This window comes from Salvia miltiorrhiza, chromosome 1 (genome assembly GCF_028751815.1).
Source record: "Salvia miltiorrhiza cultivar Shanhuang (shh) chromosome 1, IMPLAD_Smil_shh, whole genome shotgun sequence".
Lineage (NCBI taxonomy): Eukaryota > Viridiplantae > Streptophyta > Magnoliopsida > Lamiales > Lamiaceae > Salvia > Salvia miltiorrhiza.
In genome coordinates this window covers 17,287,358-17,309,749 of record NC_080387.1, presented here as the reverse complement: position 1 = coordinate 17,309,749, position 22,392 = coordinate 17,287,358, and the positions used below count along the sequence as shown (strand labels likewise).

The 22,392-nt window shown below is 38.4% G+C and overlaps 2 protein-coding genes across 5 annotated transcripts; one reads left to right on the top strand and one right to left on the bottom strand.

Annotated features, from left to right (window-relative positions):
• Positions 1-11,145: 11,145 nt before the first annotated feature.
• Positions 11,146-14,179, top strand: LOC131006798 (uncharacterized). Of its 4 annotated transcripts, XM_057933940.1 has the most exons (4): positions 11,146-11,485; positions 11,576-11,956; positions 12,130-13,404; positions 13,595-14,179. In XM_057933940.1, exons 1-4 carry the CDS (start codon positions 11,377-11,379, stop codon positions 13,636-13,638), a joined length of 1,809 nt encoding a protein of 602 aa, XP_057789923.1. In that variant the 5' UTR covers positions 11,146-11,376; the 3' UTR covers positions 13,639-14,179. The 4 variants fall into 4 exon arrangements, with proteins under 4 accessions (XP_057789923.1, XP_057789920.1, XP_057789921.1 ...); XM_057933938.1 differs by lacking the exon at positions 13,595-14,179 and having other exon boundaries at positions 11,288-11,485; positions 12,130-13,588; XM_057933939.1 differs by having other exon boundaries at positions 11,289-11,956.
• A 512-nt stretch (positions 14,180-14,691) lies between these two features.
• LOC131006799 (D-xylose-proton symporter-like 3, chloroplastic) lies at positions 14,692-18,145 on the bottom strand. The gene is made up of 14 exons (XM_057933941.1): positions 17,866-18,145; positions 17,673-17,758; positions 17,300-17,378; positions 17,172-17,231; positions 16,998-17,064; positions 16,785-16,909; positions 16,606-16,707; positions 16,143-16,520; positions 15,999-16,046; positions 15,826-15,888; positions 15,628-15,708; positions 15,393-15,491; positions 15,140-15,277; positions 14,692-15,027 (listed from the first exon to the last, which is right to left on the bottom strand). The coding sequence occupies exons 1-14, from the start codon at positions 18,088-18,090 to the stop codon at positions 14,893-14,895; spliced, it is 1,686 nt and encodes a 561-aa protein (XP_057789924.1). The 5' UTR covers positions 18,091-18,145; the 3' UTR covers positions 14,692-14,892.
• Positions 18,146-22,392: the final 4,247 nt, after the last annotated feature.

Here is a 22,392-nt window from a genome sequence, read left to right as displayed (position 1 = left end):
AAGTCAACCAATCTCTACGTTCTGTTGCCTGTCTACTACTTAAGTTTGTTTAGGAGATAGTTAAAGTAGTTTCGTTGTGTCAGTCCCTGTGGATACGATACTTGGTTACCAATTTGTGCTACAATTGCACCGTGTTAGTTGCAGTAATTTGTTGCTAATAATTTAGTGATCAAGAGGCGCTACTTCTCATCATGTACAAAAACACCCACATCAAGTATCTTGTACTCTTTAAAATATACTTTTATTTAGGGGTAATTGCCTGTAAATTCATAACGTTTACTCGGAATTGGTTTTTGCTCCCATTTTCGAAGGTGTGGCCCCTAAATACATAACCTTTTATTTTGTCTCGTTTTTCTCCTATCACCGGTTTTTTCTTACGCTGGCGCCGAAAATTACACCGTGGCAGCCGGAATTGACAAGGTGGCAGCCAGAATTTGTTGCTAATAATCTAGTTTTATTTAATTCATATGTTTTTTTTTTCTTTAGAAAATTTATGGGAATCCACATCAGCATTAAGTTGGCCGAAAAATTACTCCGGAAGTCAATTGCAACAAATTGAAAGGTAGTTCAAATTTTTGCTACAATTGAAAAGATTGTCAAAAAACCAGATTTTGGTATAAAGTGAGGTATTTTCATGCAATTTTTCATTTGATTAGCCGGCGAGGCGTGCCACATCAATTTTACGGGAATCCACATCAGCATTAAGTTGGCCGGAAAATTACTCCGGAAGTCAATTGCAACAAATTGAAAGGTAGTTCAAATTTTTGCTACAATTGAAAAGATTGTCAAAAAACCAGATTTTGGTATAAAGTGAGGTATTTTCATGCAATTTGCCCAATCGAAAATATAAACATGTAGTAATAGTTTTTATGTCATATTTTTAAATTAAATGACTTGTGTTGAAAATGTATATTTTATGAAATTAAATGATTTGTGATGAAATTTCAAAATTTTAATTCAACTTACAATATAAAATATAAACATGTGTTGAAATCGAAAATATAAACATGTAATATTTTTTATGTCATATTTTTAAATTAAATGATTTGTTGAAAATTTATATTTTATAAACATGACAATTAATATATTTTTAACATAATATTTTGTTATGTCATCTTAATTCTTAAGTAATGCTTGTGCTTTTTTTTATTATTAAATGACTTGTGTTGAAAATTGAAATACAATAAAAGTACAATAATTCTAACACATTGACAATCAAAATAATGCATAAAAATTGAATTTATTATATGTATACAAAAAATATTATATGGATACAAATTACAATCTTCAAAATTGAATAAGTAAACAAACTAACACTAACTAAATAACTAATTCATTACAAGTTTACAATAAATTCCGAAAGAGAGTTGTCTAACAGGGGGAAAAAAATAAAAAAATTAAGGGCTTGAGCTCAATTTTAATATAAATATTAAAATTGAGTGGCCTACGTATCTTCATTGAATAATGAAGAATCAAAGCCCACGTAGTTCTTTTACCTTAACTTACCTAATCGTAGTCCTCGCCGGGCTCGGATCGTTCGGACTCGGTGAATTCATCGTTTGGGCTCTCGTAGGCTTTCCCATTCATTCTCTTGTTGTCGCAACTCGGCTTTGGACCAATCATCAAGCAACATGGTGGCCTCCATGTTTTGAGGATCCATGGTGCTTCTTCTTTCGTCCAAGACAAGCCCACCAACGCTAAATGCTTGCTCGACGGAGACCGTGGAGGCCGGGATCGCGAATAACTCCTTGGCCATGGTGGCGAGTATGGGATATTCCCTCTCGTGCGTGGACCACCATCTCAAGACGTCAAATTGTATACCACCTACACTTTTGAGAGCAAATGTACTAGACAAATATATATCTAGCTCGTTAGTAGTATAGCTCCTTTGTGTATTCATAAATGAATAAGCGGCTTGAGCCCATTCGTTTTGATCAAAACTACTTCCTAAGGTGGAGGAGCCATATTGACCTTGTGAACTAGCAGTGCCACTTGAAGAGTATGAGGGGTTTGCAAGCATATATTTTTGTTCGTAGTCATTAAACAAAGTTCTAAGTGTGTTATCTATTCTATGTTTAATATCATCTAAGTTGGGAAGGTACCATTCTAGCATTTCATTGTTTCCTAATCTTGACTCATAGATTTCTCTAAAGGTACCATAATAAATTTCTAATAAACGATAAACACCATCAATTTTCATTGAAGGATCTAAAATCTTAGCAATTAAAAAAACATCGGGAATTTCAAGAAAATATTTAAGCCACTTAATGATCATTTGATATGATACATCCTTCAAATCGTTTTTTTTTATAACAATCATTTAAAGCAATACCAATAAACATGCAATGTTCTAAAACTTTAATACTAGTACAATAATAAACACCGGATAAATCCGTGGTAGCATTTTGAAAAACCTTTAAAAGTTGAAATAAACTACCACATTGTTTCCAATAAGAGGGCAATAAAAGCAAGTTAGCCTCGGGAGTTGCTCTAAAAAAATCACATAAATGCTCAACATGTTCCATGGTAGATGCAAGCATGCCAAATGTTGAATTCCAACGTGTAGAAATATCTTTAACAAAATTTGTATATCGAATTTTTTTGTGACGACAATATTTTTGCCATTTTTTGCCAATAGCGGCTTTTCTATGCAACATATTAACGGCTTGTCTAATGGGATCAACAACATTATTAATAAGAGTATAAGCATCTTGTACACATCTATTTAAAATATGACAAATACAACGAGCATGAAAATACCTACCTTCAAAAGAGGGTGCGCACGCGGCAACTAACTCGGGAATGGAGGCGGTGTTGGCGGATGCATTATCAAATCCAACCGAAAATATCTTGTTTAAAATGCGATACTCATTTAACACAGAAAACAATCAATTGAGCAATATTAGTAGCATTATGTGTTTCATTGAAATCTCTAAATGCAATTAAACGTTTTTGAATTAACCAACATTCGTCAACCCAATGACAAGTAATACCCATATAAGAATATCTTTGGAAAGAATCACTCCATATGTCGGAACATATAGAAAAATTTTGATTTAAATTCTTAAAATGTTTTCGTAAATCACGTTTTCTTTCTTCGGCTTGTCGCCTAATATTTTTGCACATAGAAGTTCGACCAATTTTTTTGGCGGCTGGATTATAAGCATTTTTCATAGTATGTTCAAAAGTAAATTTATCGGCATGCATAAAAGGCAAATGCTCCATTGAAACATAACGAGCCATGTAATCTCGAGCATTTTGTTGGTCATATTTCCATAAAACATTACCTTGTTCATTACCTTGTCGTTCGAAAGCTTCGGGATGTAGCTGAGTTTGAGTTGTATGGATTCCAAACTCGACAGTGTGTTGCTTCTCCATGTGCCTTATGAGGGTGCCATAACCCCCTCCCGCTTTCCATTGATAAGTAGCGTTGTAATAGTTGCAATAGGCAATGAACCTCCCGGGAGCATTTGGAGCATCATTTGGATGTGGTGGAGCGGGTTCCCTCCTAAAATGTTTTATGAAAATGTTAGAAGAAAGTGCTTTACTCTTACCCTTACCCTTACCTCTAGTGGGAGAGATTTCTTCCTCAACGTTGTGACGTGCTTGCTCGGCTTCCTCCTCCGCCTCTTGTTGTCGAATTCTACGTGCATATTCTTCATCCTCCGCTTCTTAAAGTTGTCTAGCATATGCTTCATCGGCAGCCTCCCGGCGTGCGCCGAATGGTCCTCGTTCAACTGGAATTTTCACCCTTCTCCTAGAGGATGATGATGGAACTTGAACATTTTGAGTAAACTCGTGAGAAGTGGGAGTGCTATCAATATCTTCTTCGTGGTCGACATTGATAGACTTGCCACGGTTACCACGACCATGAGACATGATAACAAATAAACAAGTAGAGAAGAGAATATAGATAATAGAGGTTAGAGAATAATAAGCAAGAACAATAAAGTAAATGAGCAAGTGAGTGTAGTGATAGTGTAATTGAAATATATAATATAGTATAGTTAGTATAGTATTTAGTTCTTAATAGTAGTAATATAATGTAAAGCAAGAGCAATAAATTAAAGGAGCAAGTGAGTGTAGTGATAGTGTAATTGAAATATATAGTATAGTATTTAGTACTTAATTGTAGTACTAGTAATAATATAATGTAAAGCAAGAACAATAAATTAAAGGAGCAAGTGAGTGTAGTGATAGTGTAATTGAAATATATAGTATAGTATAGTATTTAGTACTTAATAGTAGTACTAGTAGTAATATAATGTAAAGCAAGAATAATAAAGTAAAGCAATTGAATAAGCAAGAGAATAGCTAAAGAATTATAGAGCAAGAGCAATAGCACATAAAGAATGGAGGAGAATTAGAAGTAGAAGAGAGGAGAGTGTAGAATTGTTAATACAATGGAGTGATTTTGAAGGTGGAAGAAGGGGGTATTTATAGATAAAATTGGGTGGGGAAAAATGTGAATTAGACAAAATTGTGTGGGGAAAAGTATAATTATAATGTTGAAAATTTGAAAAAATAAAATAAAAAATAAAACAAAACATTTGAATTTGAAATTGAAACTAAAGTTTGAAATTGAGAGAGAGAGATGGCCGGTCAAAAGGCCTAGGCGCCTAGCTGCCCACTCACGCTGCCCTCCCCCCAGCTGCTGCCTGCGCGGCTGCGCCTGGCAGCCTGCCTGCGACCCGCCTGCCCCCTGCGCCCCTGCTCTCTCCTCGGCCCCCGCGCCGGAACCGGCGGTTCAGGGTTGGAGGAAATGTGAACCTTAACCGGCCCGGATAACTGGCGGTTCGGCCTTGAACCGGCCCGTCGGTCAACGGTCCGGGCCGGAACCGTTGACCGGCGGGCCGGTTCAGGGTCGAACCGCCGGTTCCGGGCGGCCCTTGGCAGCACTAACCACAAGTCATAGTTTTTCATTGCGATTGTAAACTAATCAAATAATTCATATTCGATTCGGTATTCGAATTTTGATATTCGTATTCGGTAAATATTCGATTCGTATTCGGTCTTGCCTCTCTTTATGCTGATCTTGGGGCCCTTCAGGAAGACATTGCGGTTTCGGGCTATTATGAGGAGAGTTTTGACAATGAGATTTCGATCGAGGCCAAGCTTCCTTGGCTCGACAACAGAGTTGTGTCTCTTGGCTCAATGACAGAGATCGCAACACTCATTTCTATCATAATATGGTAAAAAAGGCTCATCGTTCGAAGCAGTCCATCCCCCACTTGTTGATTGATGAGGACATTGTGACAGATGGTGACAGGATGGTGCAGCATGTGCTTGAGTTTTATTAGGCACTCTTTGCTGCTCCGACTTCTGTTCCCTCTGACAACTCTTGGATTGGCAGCTATATCTCTCATGTGGTCACTTCTTCTCAAGCTTCTCTTCTCACTAGCCTTCCTTCTGATGAGGAGATTAAGGCTACTATTTTTTCTTTGGACCGCAACACAGTGCTCCGGGGCCAGATGGTTTTAATGGCACTTTCTTTCATTCTGCCAGGGATATCATCCGTGATGACGTTTCTATGGCGATCCGTAGATTTTTTACTCATGGGTATCTTCCGAAGGGCCTTAATTCGAGCCTGCTGATCTTGATCCATAAGAAGCAAGATGCTTCTAGGGTTTCAGACTATCGGCCTATTGTGGTTAGTAACTTCTTTTTTAAGATTGTTACTAAAATTTTGGCGTGTCGGCTACTGATATTGTTCATCCGCACAAATTTGGGTTTATCTCCAGGGGATCTATTCACGAGTGCATTCGGCTTGCCTCTGAGGGGGTTAACTGCATGGAACATTATCTCAAAGGACGTAACATGGCCATTAAAGTTGACATTCTGAAAGCTTTTTATACGATTAGCTGGTCTTTTATTTTGGATATCTTATCTTGTTTTGGTTTTTCGACCTGCTTCTGTGATTGGATCAAAGTGATTTTCGACTTTGCCCGTATTTCTGTCGCTTTCAATGGCTCTCTCCACAGGTATTTTGCTTGCTCTAGAGGTGTCCGTCAGGGTGATGCTTTATCTCCTATTTTATTTGGCATCGCGGAGGAGGTTCTTGGCCGGCTATTTTCCTCTGAAGCGGACGATGGTTTTCTCTCTCGGATGTGGTTTTCCCGGACTCTGGACTTTCCCTCATATCTGCTCTATGCGGATGACGTGCTCATTTTCTACCAAGCTTCTAAAGCCAATGCTATCATGATTGAGTCCATCCTGGAGATATACGATGGAGTTTCTGGGCAGCTTTGTAATCGAGAGAAGTCTTCCATCTTTTTTGGCAAGGGCGTTCCTGTTCAGCTTAGACGTCGCATCCAAAGAGCTCTTGGCTTTCGCCCTGCCTCCCTTCCTTTTATTTATCTAGGGGTTCCTATTTTCGCCGGTCGTGCCTCGGCTCATCACCTCTCTGGCCTTAGAGATCGTATTCTCTCCACGTTCTCTCGTTGGAAAGGCATGCAGCTTTCCATGGCTGGCCGCATTTGCCTGGTCTCCTCGGTGGTTCATAGTTCTGCTATTCACAGTATGATGGTCTATCATTGGCCGGCTCGTCTTCTTCGAGAGCTTGACACGACTTGTCGGAATTTCATTTGGACTGGGAGTATTAGGTCTGTTCCTCATAATTCTGTGGCTTGGGACAGAGTTTGTTTACCAAAGCGGCAAGGGGGTCTTGGGGTCATACATTTCTCCCTCCTTAATTAATGACAGCTTTATGCTTAGGCTTGGGTGGCAGATCATGACTTCTCATTCCCTTGGGCATCGGCTCTTTCGCCGCCGATATCTCACAGATTGCGTTGATCATACTTCCAAACGGTTCTCTTCGTCGGTTTGGCTGGCCGTGCGTGATTCCATCCAGCTTCTTTCTAGGGATTCCTTCTGCTTTATTGGTGATGGTTCGACTATTCATTTTTGGACTGACAACTGGTTAGGGTATAGGATTGTGGATCGTCTGAACATTCCACATTTCTTACATCATTTTTTTCATCAGCACATGATTGCGGATTATCTTTCTCAGGGTATCTGGCACTTCACGTTGGATTTTATCGAGGCTCATCCTCACATTGTCTTTGATATCATCTCCACTCCCTTTTCTGGCTTGCATGATTCTCGTGCCTGGGTTCATGAGGATTTCGGCCAGGTCACGGCTAAGGCGGCCCGTAGATTTCTCACTCCCACTTTACTGGAGGTGAATTGGGGTTCCTGGTTATGGTCTTCTCAGATTCCTACACGGCGGTTCATTACTACTTGGAGAGTTACTCACAGACGTCTGGCTACTCATGATACTATTCAGAGACATGGTTTTATTGGTCCGGGCTGCTGTCCCCTTTGTCGTAATGTTTTGGAGGACCTTGATCACCTTTTCTGGTTTTATCCCTTTTCTCAGCAGGTTTGGCGTCGTATCAAAGACTGGTTTCATTGGGACTGGGGTTACTGACTCTGGAAGCCTCGTTTTGTCAGCCATTGATCACGAGGGAAGCCCTCAGTTAAAAGGTCTTTGGAAAGTCGCTTTCATCTCTGCAATTTGGGGGCTCTGGCATATGCGTAATCGCACGATTTTTGACGATATTAGTCCAACGGTGGTCGGCATTGTCAAGATGATCAAGATCTTCATTCGGGAGTCGGCTGACTCTTTTCAGTTCGGTCTAATGGCCAATACGGTTGCAGATCTTCTTCTTCTGCATGGTCTAGGTATTCCGAGCAATCCTCGTCGTCCTCTCTCGTTCCTTAATGTTCGGTGGATAGCCCCTTCTTATCCTTAGATTAAGTTTAACATCGATGGCTCGGCCAGACACGGACATATTCACTGCAGGGGGGTGGCTCGTGATGACTCATTCCAAGTTCTTGGTTATTTCCATTTTGCCGCTATGCAATGACAAGCTTTTGAGGCAGAGTTTTTTAGGTTGGTCGTGGCTCTTGAAAGAGCTTTGTTTTTTGGCTGGTCACATATCTGGATTGAAACTGATTCCACTTTCATTGTTGAGCTTGTTAATAGCAGGGCTCATAAAGTCCTTGGAAGTTTAAAGCTCGTTGGCTACGCTTGAAGCATTCGATCTCCTGGCCTGCTGTGCGTATCTCTTATATTTATCGTGAGGGAAATCAGGTTGCTGATTTCCTTGCTTCTAAGCTGGATGTTGAGGGGTGGTGGCCTTTTGCCATCCCGGAGATTTGCTCTCTTCTTCATGCAGATGCGATTAAACCTTTTTTTCGTGCGTATGGTGGTTTAATGGGGCGTTGCCTTGGCTGAAGCTTCAGAGACCTTGCTTGGGCGGTCCATTTTTCAGGGATGTTCTCTTTCTCATTTTCTTGTTGTTTTGTGTTATGTACTTGTTTCTTCTTTGGGAGGGTTTTGTCTTTGGGTGGGGTGTTCGATCCTCTCTTCTTGGTTTTAGATTACTCCTCTGGGCACCACACATTTTGTTGATTATTCACTTGTTGTTTCTGGTGATGGGTTGGCTTTGGTTGTTTCCTTGTTTCCTCTTGATACTTACTTTTCCTGGAAGTGTGATTGGTTTAATGTTTTGGTTGCAACAGCTTGATAAGCAATTTTTGGCCGTGATTTGTCCGGTAGATACCGGGGGGGAGGGGGGTTTCATTGCATATGCCTAATGTCTTTCTCTGGTTTGTTTGAATGTTTGCTCTGGGTTTCTGCTCCTCTGATGTTTGGTTGTTCATAAATTGAACTTTTAATTTGAATTGATGTTACCTTCATTATGAGCAAGGGAAACCACGCGGGAATATTTTGGAACTCCTCCAAAAGTGTTGATCTCGTGACCTTGGGCCTTCTGTTAAGAGCAGTTGTTTTGAAGAATGAGTTTCGACTGTAAAGGCACTTGCATTGGGGAATTCACTCCTAGCGGAGAATTGAGTCTGATCGGTTGACATGGTATCATGTTGCTATTGCTTCTTAAAACCTTAGCTTTGAACACTCTTTGGGAAATGTTTATCTTGGTTGACTTGGTTGGTCTGTGTGTTGTTTGGCGGGTGTTTCACTTGTGTCTGTCACTGGTGTTGTGGTTGCTGCCTGAGGATTATCTAAAACTTTGTGGGGGGAGGGTTGTTCTTCCCCTGGGCTTGTTTTTCTCCTGGGTTTGTTGTTGATTCTCTTTCGTCTTCGTCTGGTCTTCTGATTTTGGCTTTGTAGGTGGTTGGTGTTTTCGTCCGTTCCTGTGCTGATGGAGTCTTTCGGTGGTTTAGGTTGTGGGCGTTTGGTTTTCGGTGTTTTTTTGTTTTTCGTTCTCGTGGTCTGCGGCTAGAGCTGGCAAACGGGCGGGCCGGGCCAACCTGGCCCGGCCCAGCGATATTTTGAGATTGACCGGGTCGGGCCGGCCCGGCCCGAATTCGACCGGGCTGCCAATTTTCAATCCCAACCCAGCCTCGACCGAGCTATCGGGCGGTCGGGCCAAACCCGCCCAATAATTTTTTTTCCACTAAATTCTATTTTTATTTTTACACAAAATTAAATAAACTAAGATAAATCTAAATAATAATTATAAACAATATAGAAATATAAAATCATACTCCCTCCGTCCCAAATGAAATGTTCTATTTCTTTTCGGCACGGAGATTAATAAATGTGTATAAAGTAGATAAAGTGAGTTGGTGGAAATTATTTAAATATTAAGTATAGAGAGAGAGTGTATTGCCAAAAAAAGAAACAGGACATTTCGTTTGGGACAGCCCAAAATGAAAAACAGGACATTTCGTTTGGGACGGAGGGAGTATTAGTCTACTACAATCAATAACTCATATCACATTAATTACAACATTTCTTTTATATAACTAGAAATTATTCCCAACAATTGCATTATTTTACTATTTTCATTTTATGTTTCCTAACAATTGGTTCCAACAATTCTAACATATACATATATATTTCTGCATACATATATTTTAAGTTTTTCTTTTTCTTTTCTATGAAATGGTACAACTACTCTAAACATTAATTAAAATAAAAGATATTGAAAAGAGAATATAATTTTCTTTCTCTTCCAACTAAAATGGGTAATACACCTATATATATATTGAAACTCTTCCACTTTCAAATAAAAACTTAAGTATAAATAGAATAATAGTAATTAATAAAAATAAAATATTAAAATTAATCGGGCGGACTTTTTAGCCCGAAAACCACGGCCTTTTTAGCTCTGGGCCCGATTAGCCCGGCGGGCTCATTGGGCGGGCTTTTTAGGCCCGGGTTTTTTCGGGCCTATATTTTGTACAGCCCAACTAGCCCAAAACACGGGCGGGCCGGGTCAATTTTTGCCAGCTCTATCTGTGGCCTTTGTTTGTCTTTCATTTCTGTTGTACCTCTGCTTTCTTTGGTTGTTTCTTCTCTTTTGACGGACTCTCTTGTTTTTTGAGGTCCGGCCCATAGTTTGCGCCTGTGCTCTCAAGGGGTTTTTTGGATTTTTCTTGGTACTTTTCTTTTTGCTTTTAGTAAAATTTCTATTTCAGCAGAGAAAACTGGCGCAGGTTAAATCTGAATGTGGAAATAACATAAGCCCTAGTTGATTTAAATATTTGAAAAAATATATTTATTAATAACAATTATTCGGACGGGTTCGATTTGATTCGATTTAGCATTTTCGCTTCGAATTTGCTTGCCTTTAGTTTTAATCTAAAATTCATTCAAGTATATGAACTCCTAATTATGCCACACCCATTCCATCAACTAGACTATTTTTTGGGGAGCAGGGTATAATGCATACCTATTATATACTTACTAAATGAAATTTAATACTCCCTCTGTCCCAATAGTAATGTCCCACTTTCCTTAATGAGACATCTCAATACAAATATCTCATTCCCTTTTTTACAATTTATTCTCTCTCTAATATTTAAATAATTTTCATCAACTCGTTTTATCTACTTTTTACACATTTCTTAATCTCTGTGCCCAAAAGCTATGAGACATTACTATTGGGACGAAGGGAGTACCACATTAAAAATCAATTTTCAACTTTTTAAAAATTCAAATCACCATAAATAATTCAGTTGACTATATGTTGACTTATCATATGTATTAGCTTCAAAGGATACATAAAGAAAAACAGAATATATATTTAATTCAGTTTCCAATTAGGGAAAAACAGAAACTAAAACCCTTGAAATCAACAAAACTATGATTGCATACGAAATTTAATTTGAGAGAATAGTTATAAAAAAAGTAATGAAGCAGGAGAGTCATTGTAGAGTAGGACCAAGTCAAGTTACTAAATAAAGTACTCCACAATTGTATGGAGTCACATATTTGGAAAGCCAAAGGCAGAATATAGTTTTAGATTGTAGTCCATTGGAGAAGCCGAGAAACATGGCTTAAAAAAAGGTGGCTGCGCGCGCTCTTATATATTCCTCGTTGCTTTGCATTCGCGAAATCAACACATGAAAAACACAAGAATGGCTCAACTTGAGAGGAGAAAGAAATTATCAGAAAGCAGCCCTAAATCGCCTAAATCTCAAACGTCACCCACTTTCGACCAGCTCCTAAGAGGTAGTATTTTATTTTCATTTTCAATTTTATATTCCTCTTGCCTTTATTTATTTAGAATCTTGAAACGAAATAATAATGTAATTAATATAGTTGAAGAGGCATACTGGTCATCAAATGTGTCGCCCGGCGGTAGAGCATGCCATGATCATGAAGTGTGCCCCAGCCATTGCACTTCCGGCGACAACAAGAAGTCGGTTCTCTCTAAGGTCAAGGACACGGCCAAGAAGCTGAGGCACAGTATCAGCGGCCGCCGCAAGAACGGCATCGAATTCCACGACCACGACCACGACCACAACTACCACCACAGCCACGTCCACAACTACCAACATAGCCACGACCATAACCGCGGCCTGAGCCATGGCCATGGACATAGCCACAGCCACGACCACATTACCCCTTCTTGGGGCGCTACGGTGGAAGATGACTACGATCATGAACAAGACTATGATCCAGAATATCTTGGCGCTCCAAGTAGCTAATTAATCCACCCTATTTCTGAATCTTGATTTGGACTTAGTTTCGGTCGCTTCCGTGGAAACTGAAAGCAACCGAAACTCAATTCCGTTTCTGAATTTCTAACCGAACTGCTCGGTTCGGTTATGCTCACCCTAGACTCCTAACATCATTTGCTTTTCTGAATCCAGTGTATGAGTCAGAAGCAGCACCAGACTGTCTGAAGGAGACGGCGAGGCAGCACCCGAGGGCGGAGCCTGTCGTGTCCGCGAGTCATAGGGCACCAAACATGAATTACGAAGCAGCATTGCAAAGAAATGATAAACCTGTGACCCCAAACACGGGAGTGATTACAAACGCGACTCACGCTGTAGCTGAAAAACTGGCTCCAGCGTGTGCTGCTGTGTCTGATGCAGCTCACAACACGACTCAAACTATAGCCAACAAGCTGGCTCCAGCCTGTGCCACTGTGTCTGATGCAACTCACAAAGTTAACACCAACATGATCACCAACACTACTCACGCTGTCGCCGACAAACTGGCTCCAGCCTGCGCTGCTGTGTCCGATGCAACCCACAACATTAACACCAACGTGATCACAAACACTACTCATGCTGTCGCTGAAAAACTGGCTCCAGCCTGTGCTGCCGTGTCTGATGCAACCCACAATATTAACACCAACATGATCACAAACACTACTCATGCTGTCGCCGACAAACTGGCTCCGGCCTGCACTGCCGTGTCTGATGCAACCCACCAGATTGCTAGTAAGATTGCTGGCATTGCTGTTACATCTCCGGAAACACAACCGATTCAGGGAGCTAAAGCAAAACTAATGAGTGAGGATGCGGGAAACCTGAAAGCACAGCTAATTGTGAGTGAGAATGCAGGAACCCTGAAGCAATATGCGACCGGCAGTCCTCAAACATACGACAAAGGAGTTTCTGTGAAGGAGTATTTCTTGAACAAGCTGGAGCCTGGAGAAGATGAAAGAGCACTCTCACAGGCTATAACAGAGGCCATCAGTCCCAGGAAAAGCACCGGGGAGACAGGTGTGGTGGATAAGGTAAAAGAGGCCGTCACTTCGTTTTTCAGGCAGGAGGAGGCCTCCAACTCAATGGGAAAATCTGCAGGCTCAATTTCTGATGCCCCTGCTTCTTCAGAAGTAGAAACAATTGCTAAACTGAACCGCATGGCTTCAACCCATGCAGATAAATCTGCAACTGCAAGCCCATCTTTTTCTGCCCTTGACACTTCAAACACTCCAACGGTCGTTCAACAGAAACGTGTTACTTCAATCCATGAAAAACCTGCAAGCCCATCTCCTGCTACTCCTGACACTTCAGTTATTCCAAGGAATGCTCAACTGAACCGCGTTAATTCAGTCCATGTTCGTTCTACCAAAGTTTTCACAGACAGTACCAACAACTCGCCCCTTATCCCAGTGTCCACCAATGCTCATGAAGGTGATCTACTGTTTTACTTCATTCTTATACTACAGCAGTTCAGAGTCAATATTATATCATATGCAGCAGTTACGGTACTCCACATAACCTTGAGATTTAGCATAGGGAAACAGAAAATACTTCAAGAATTTCTTATGAATTTAAAGTAGCTAAAAATATATAACTTGTTCATTGATGTGGATGATCACAGTTTATGAGGAAGAAAACCATGGAAAGATTCTCCAAGCCAACTGAAGGTTCATATGCAGCAAGTTGAACAACCCACTGAGCAGAGCAAAATTTAGTATATCATTTTCGCTTTTGTGTAATTTTTTGTTTTAACCCGCCTGTGTTTAGGCTGAGGTTTAGAGCCTTACTCCCACTAATTTGTAATACTGAAAAGAAAATGCAGAAAAGCTCAGCCTTTTTGGATGAAGGAGAAAAGTAGGAGCTAGTCTAGATCTCTTGACATGTGATACTTGTAACATGCGTGTCTTTGCATGCTAAAAGCTCATCCATACTTGGAGAAAAAATGATATTGGTAAGTGTAGTTTTGAGGAAGTAGAAAATTATTTTGGGCATATATTGAGAAAGTTACAGGGCTGAGTTTTAAGTACACTGCATGTTTCCTTATTTAAAGGAAACATAATCATTAGAAATCAGGAAACTATTCCTACCAATTCACATCTATATTAAGTTATTAACTCCCTAATTCCAGAATATACACTTTCCTTATATACATAAACTGACACACCCTCAAGTTGGGGCATATAAGAGAGTATGCTATCTTTTTTTTGGTAGTTGCAACATTAAATTTAAAGTTTGCACCACAGTGAACTCGTACCAGAGAACTTTGACCTCAGGCATTAACCACTCTAGCTATAAACTAGAGTATGCTATCAACTACATTGTTCCTCATCGACTTATCATCTTATTGTGTTTCCATATTAGATTATTTTGGGTTTTACTATATTAGAAATTGGAATAGTAAATCGCCTAAAAAAAATGGAATAGTAATTTAAATATTTAGTATTCTGCTGATAATTAGTATGTAGTGATTCGGATTCAAGAAAAGAAATACTTCCGCTATTCAAAATTTGAGCCATAATCATAAAAGATTTCTCAATGGTCACATAATTTTTCCCTGTGTTGACTGTAAATTTAAAATTGTTGCATTTCCTTGCCATTAGTTTCATTTTGTATGCCTTTCTCTTATAGATATTTTCAAAGAGTTCATTCTCCCTAACTCAAAATTTGTACATTAATATCATATTCTCCTCCTGAACAGTTAAAATGCTAACAACTTGCTAAACGAAATGATATTTACTTATTTTATTATGTCTTCAAATGTTGCATTACATCACTTGCACAATATTTAGTTCTACTCAAGAAAAGAGTAGAGTGACGAGTCTGAAATGTCAACAGAGGAAGTAATATATTCACATTTATATATAGACATCAAGGAATCGAAACCTGCAATGATAGCCACAGATGCCAAATTGAAGAATTTCACTTTGAAAGTTTGGATTCAATTTCTTCCAAGCTCAGCCCTTTGGTCTCAGGAACATAGACTACAACAAACACAAGCGCGAGGATAGCAATTGCTCCAAATAGAAGAAACAAATTTTCGGCTCCAAGTAACTCCTGCAGAATTGCACACATTATTCTTTTTGAAATATCTTCTTCTTCCCATACAAAATTTGAATTCCAGAAAGCAATGCACATAAATACATAAGGATGGGAGTGTTCTCAGTACCTTCAATGGTGAGAATGCAAAGGTTACTAAAGCGTTTGAGCCAAAATTCGTAAGTACTGCAAGGCTGATACCCTTTCCTCTGGTCCGACTAGGGAAGATCTCGGACACCATAAGCCAACTGATAGGTCCAAATGATATCTGGGATTCCAATCAACAACAAAATTAGTGTTTTGTTATATGGTTGAAACAGTCATATTTCAATGTTAAGTGTCTTTCATTTCATATGCAAGACTTTAATAGGTAATCTAATCACCTGATAGCAACCGACATAGAGAAGCAATGCAGCTACAGCGACAAGAGGATACCCTCCTAGGAACTTGTAGTAGGCAGAAAGCAGCAGCAGAGACAAAGCCTATGATGAATGTGATAGGGAGTTTGAGTTAGGTATAATTCACTTGATATTAGCAATTAGAAATAGAGTTAGCTTGAAAACCATTTGAAGTATGACCAATTAAATACATAATCAACAATGACAGCAGGTTACATACAAGCCCACCAACCCCTCCTATTAACAGGGGTCTTCTTCCTAGATCATCAACCTTCAGGACAGCTACTCCAGTCATGAGCAACTGCAAAAAGAAGACGACACTGATTAGACTAGGTTGCCTACAATGGGAAGTTTATTTTATTTGATAAATGCAAATCAACAAAGGCTTCCTCATGAGAATCATTTTGCTTACAAGTACCTTAAATATCCCCACAACGACTGAGAGTTTTGTTGCATCAGCGGCAGCAGAAAATCCAGCAGTCTTAGGATAAATGACAGATTTCATAAACCAATATTCAAAAAAATATCAATAAATATGGAAGATTGAATGAGAAAATAGTAGAGAAATTCAAATTAATAGAATCGGAGTACCTGAAGAATTGGACCTGCATAGTACAAAACACTTGGTTGCCCAGTAATCTGATACATTTTACAGTATGCATTGTTTCCATGAGAAATTAAACTAAGAGTCTAAGACAACAGCTTAGATATGTAACTGGAAGCATGGCATTAAACCTGCTGAAAAAGGACCAATCCTCCACCAATTATGAAGGCTTTCAGACTTGGGCCCTGAAAAACCTCGAGGAAACTTGCTTCTGAATCCTGACCGGCATATGCAGTTTTCAAGGAAACAATGGTTTCTTCAATTTGTTTTTCAGATGCTTTATCATCAGTTGATCGGCCTCTCAGTTTATTCAATGCAAGCACAGCTTTTTCCTTGTATTCTTGCAAGGACCCTTTACCTTGAACAGCCCTAAGAAGCAACCATCGTGGAGATGGAGGGAGACTCCACATTCCTAGCCCCATAATCAATGCGATTGGGGCACTGAATCCAAACATGTAACGCCACCCTCCAACAGCATTGATTTCGAAACTACCAACAAAGTAACCTAACTGTGTAGAAGATCATTCTTCATGATTTAGCTTCTGTACAAAATATACACTGTAAGAATTTATTGGTAATGGTAAAAGGTTTTACCAATATCCCAAGAACTATGAAAAGCTCCTTTAGAGATATTAACGTGCCCCGAATCTGAGATGGACAGGTCTCTGCAATATAAAGAGGCGCCCCATGCATTGCCTGCACAAAAAAAATTTGATTCACAAATGGAAAATTATTGGCATGTACTGATAAAGAAAAAACCTTAGAAAGCTCACCATCCCAATACCGAGACCATACAGGCATCGGCCTAGTAAGAGAACTCCAAGGCCAGGAGAATAGGCGGTCAACAAACCACCACTCAAATAGAGGAGGGCCGCAATGATAAGTTCTCTATTCCTTCCTAGATTTAGTCAACTAAAAGACTTATTAAATTTTCTTTTGAAATTCAGAGAAATTATTAAAATAATGTTGCTAAGAAAATAGAATACCGAGGAAATCAGCCAAGGGATATACAATGAGCGAACCAAAAAGAGCACCATAAAGGGAGCCGCTAACCTTCATCAGGAAACCAAACACCAAAAAAAAAAAAAAGGAATCAGGAATCAATGAAAAATAAGGCATCTCAAGAGATACCAGGAGTGAGATATAATCTTAAAGCATACCACCAAACCAAGATGAATAGCTGAAAGGTTGAACCAGTTGATACCACTGAGCTCAGGTGACTGTAAAAACAAAATAATAATTAACCATAACCCACCAAGCTTTAGAATGTGCAAAGTGGGAATGCTACCGTCAGTGAAATAGCAGCTCCAGATGTAGCGCCGATGTCATAGCCAAATAACAAACCCCCCAAAGCAGGGAATACAAAACTGACAATGAAGTATAACACTCACATATTAGTTTTCAGCTACTATGCATTAAGTATTCTAAGTTGTAGTTAAGAAGGTTTTATGCTACAAACTCCATAGTAAAGTTATTATTATATATAGTATAATTTAAAATCGCATGAATCATTTCAAAACAGAGTAAAGCCTTCTTCTGGTAACAGGTGCAAATAACTTATTTAGCATTCCTTTTCCATTATTCTGTAGAGCGAAGAGAGACATATTCAAGTTAAACTTCAAATCGAAAACCAAAGAGCCCAAATAAAAACATAGACTTACGGTAACAAAACAGAAGACCAAGCAAAGTCCTCCTGCTCCGCAGTCTCGGAATTCAACGATTGAGCTTCATCCGAAGAAGCTCCAACCTTCCACCAAACAAATTATATCCAAACTCTTTCAGTCAGGATGAATTCAGCTCCATTTGACCATTATAAGGAACCAAGTAAACGAAAACTATCTCCTTCTGTATTACCTTGGTCAAATTGGGTCTAGCAGCAGCCCGTACAAAATGCATTCTAAATCCGTTATCATTTGCCAAAATTGAGCGGCTGTGAGAACCCGGGAGAAGAGCGTTTCTGCTACTGATAGCGGCACTTACGTCATTTGATTTCTTGGTGACGCAGAAATGGGCTTGTCGGTGCTTGTTCCACAGCTTGAGATTCAAGTTTAGCAATGGCGGAGCACAATTTAGAGCCATTTCTCACCCACGCTTCAACAGAAACCGATCATTTGAATATGTAATAAATAATATGGATTTTATAATAGGGAAAATAGCATTTTATACCTTATCATTGTACCCCTTATTAGATATAGAATAACAAATTAATATTCCCTCGCAATTTAATTTAATAAATCATATTTTCTTATTTAGATATTTATTTTAATGAATTACTTTAATATTCTTATAACTCATTATTTACATAATATTATATCACAACAACGGTCCACACATAATTATTTAGAGTAAAATTTTGAAGTAGCCAAAATGAAGCATAAAACACAATTTATGGCCACATATTGAAAAAACACAAATTTTGGCCATTTTTATTGATTTGGACGTTTTTGCCCTTAATGAGGCGGACTGGGTAGGATCAGGCACGCGGGTCGCGTGCCGGGTCGGGTTAGGCACTTATGGCACTATTAGTGCCATAAGTGCCAAGATGGCACTTATGGCACTAATAGTGCCATAAGTGCCATCGGAAATCCAAAATAAAACCAAGTAAAATAGTCATTTTGGCACTTATGGCACTAATAGTGCCATAAGTGCCAACAAAAATTCAAAATAAAACTAAGTAAAATGGTCATTTGGGCACTTATGGCACTAATAGTGCCATAAGTGCCATACGTGCAGCACAAATACAGAAACAACAACATCATTTAAACCCTAAATGGAACATCTAAACCCTAAATGGAACATCTAAACCCTAGGGGGAAGTGTGCACTTATGGCACTTATGGCACTAATAGTGCCATAAGTGCCATACGTGCAGCACAGATCAGATCAACACAGATCAGATCTGCCGCCGTCGCCGCCTCATCATCCGCCACCTGACCAATCCCTCCTCCACGCGTTTCAGAGGATCGGATCTCCTCCACCGCCGCCGCCTCATCCTCTACTCCGACGAATTCTGCCGCTGACTTCTGCTCGGCGCCGCTGCGATCAGATCAGCTGCGATCAGATCTGCTTGGCACCGCCGCTGCGATCAGATCTGCTCCGATGACTTCTGCTCGGCGCCGCTGCCACGTAGCCGCTGGAGAAAGAGAGAGGGAGATGAGAATGAGAGAGGAGATAGCGCAGCCGCTGGAGAGAGAGAGAGGGGGATGAGAAAGAGAGAGGAAAGAGAGAGAATGGTAGAATAGCCATGACATACAAAAAATGGCTAAAATTTATGTTTTTTCAAATGGTGGACAAAATTTGATGTTGTATGTTGAATAGGGTCATTCGGCCCTATTGTTTCTAATTATTTATCTTTTCATTTAAAAGAATCTTTATTTATCTCTCTTATTTTTTGAATGAAATACATTCTCCAAAAAAAATTATTTTTTCTCTCTTATTCTATTACTCCCTCGAAATATTGTCCTAATCTATTTTAGTAATAATTTATGAGCCATATTACTAACATGTGAGTCATATTCTTCACTCACTGATTTAATTAACTTTTTCCATTTTTCTTCAGTTATGGTTTATGGATCCCTTTCTCCACTCAATAAATAAATAATATAGTATTTTTTTTCTTAAAACTCATGCCTCCCTTTCTTAGGACAATATTTCGTGGACGGAATCAGTATAAATTACTTGTTTCTTAACATTTGTGACCAACCCTTAAAACCGTATTAAATTAAGATGGAGAAAGTACATATACTATTATTGTTGTTAATAACTTTAACCTATCAATAAAATAAGTCAATATTTTTTTTGTGCCTATTCCAACAAGCCCTGTAGACGATCTTTGAATTGAGACTGCGATATGTATCTCTTGACTTGATTTACAAAAATTTCAAACTAATATTTCAATATAGCATTGATGCGACACTGTGAAATTAAGATTTCATGATTGTTTGATAGGGATGCCAATTTAGTTCCAAATCGATAGATCGACTCAAATATAAAGATAAATAGCTTGAAATTTCTAACTCGAACTTTTTTTAGCCCGAATCATTCGAATCCAAAATAACCAGAATCTGAATGAATTGACCTGAGTAACCAAATTTTTCTTAATACTTGGTTATCTTGCTTCATTACTTTACTTTTTAATTCGATGATAAGATTTTGAATCTTGTGGAATATGTTTTTATTTTCTTGAACAATTAGTAAAAAAAATTATGACATAAAAATAAAAGAAATGTAATTATTTATGAGAAATGTATATCTATTTCTTACTTGTAACAACGAAGTTACTTATAATTATGTAAGATTATGTGGAAATGATGCTTATTTTTGTGTCTAAGACAAGGTAAAATGTCTGGATTGAGAAAATAGAACCTACTTTTTTGTTACAATAATATGGTTAACAAGAAAATTTTATACATATAAAAAAGTGTGAACTTGTTGGCTTCACTCGAAAACCGAATGTTTAGAATTTTGTAGATCAAGTCTATGATTTCGATCGTTGTTATAATTTCAACCGCTGATGATGAGCGAATTGATCGAAATCATCACCATAATAAAATGATATTTTTTTTCCATCAATAAGGCATAATTTATAATTTCACAAACACTCAAATAGAATTATAAAGATTTCTAATATTCAGAGTGTATAAGGTAATAACTTTTCTATCAATATCAAAACTTTACCAATGTTGCTTCATATGATTTATGCCATTAAACTGTGATTCAAACATGTTAGAGTTAAAATTTCTTAACTCTACATTCGAATTTATTGAATTAAAACTGGTACTCCCTCCGTCCACGAAAAAGTGCCCCATTTGGGTGCCGACACGGGTATTAAGAAAGCTGATAAAGTTGTTTTGAGTGGGGTAAAAGTTAGAGAGTAGGGGTAGTGCTAATTGCATGGATTAAATAAATGGTGGGTTCATCAATGGATTAATTAGCACCTATCAAATCATTTAAGCTCTCTTCGAATATGCAGTCTCATACCTGCATATTCTCAGAAATCCTCTCATTCGGGTGTGTTCCGGTTCATCCCTGCGCCCCTCCGCTTGGAAATCTTAATCGGAGTCGCTCCTTGTCCGTGCCTCTTTTGCACCGGCGATCACTCCGCACTTCGTCCCCGGGCGTCACATTTTGTTTGCTCCATTATTTTTGCACAGCTCAAACATGTCTCTTTAAGTTGTATGTAACTAGCTTTATAGTAAATATTGGAGTTGAGGTCGATTTAATTTATAGTAAATATTGGAGTAGGTTTTTAAAATTAAAAAGTAAAATATTATGTCAAAGTTCAGTTAAACTGAAACCGAAGTTTAAGTATGGTTCAAATCGGATCGGTTGGAGGTAAATTTATGGTTTGGATCGGTTGATATTTTTTAAAAGTTTGGATGATTTGATTTTTAGGAGAATTTTACCAATGTTGCTTCATATGATTTATGCCATTAAACTGTGATTCAAACATGTTAAGAGTTAAAATTTCTTAACTCTACATTCGAATCTATTGAATTAAAACTGGTATGTCTTATAATTTCCATTTAATGATTTTTAAAGAGAATCATTAAAGATTTTTGGATTTATTAAAAATTGTAAGATGGAAGAAAATATCAGTCAAGAAAACATAAAAGTAGGAATATTGGTTAGGGCTTACTAACCAAGCAAACTTTGGCTCCAAGTTTGCAACTGATTTCACATTCTTTTAGCACGATCTGCAGCCTCCAACGCTTACTCTTCAAACATAGTATTCATCTATAAATAGGGTTGAAGGTCTATGCATTTGATACCAGATTATACACGAAGAAATACAAGTGTCGAAGAGCAAGACTATTAATCTGTATTGTTCCAACATACTTTTCAACATCTAGCTTACCATACCTTGAGTAGGAGACTCGTATGTTTAGGACTAGCTGATAGATTTTGTATGTTTGTGATACACATATTAGTTTCAGTATAAGTCTAGTTGTTACTAGCATATACGATAGGATTAGAAGGGATTTGATCTTTCTTTATTGGATCTACTTAACAAGAGGGATTCTATCAAGTAGATTGTGTAATTCATTGTGAAAGAGATTTTTATATTGGATTCACAACTGCAATTAATTAACATTGCAATGTAAAATCATTTCATTGTGTGTATTTTACTTTTCCGTTGTTTCACTACTTTCATTAGTGTTTGTTGGTTCTATTGTTCAAACAAATTATCCAACATACTCTGTTTTGCGGGAACAACAACTTTCAATTGATTTCAAAGACTACACTTGATACACTAAGTGTAGTCCTAATTGGGCCCATAGTGGTTATAACAAATCATACTTTTCCTAGGCCTCCAATCTTCGATGGTTTGAACTATGCCTATTGAAAAGTTCGGACTCGTTCCTATATTAAAAATATCGAT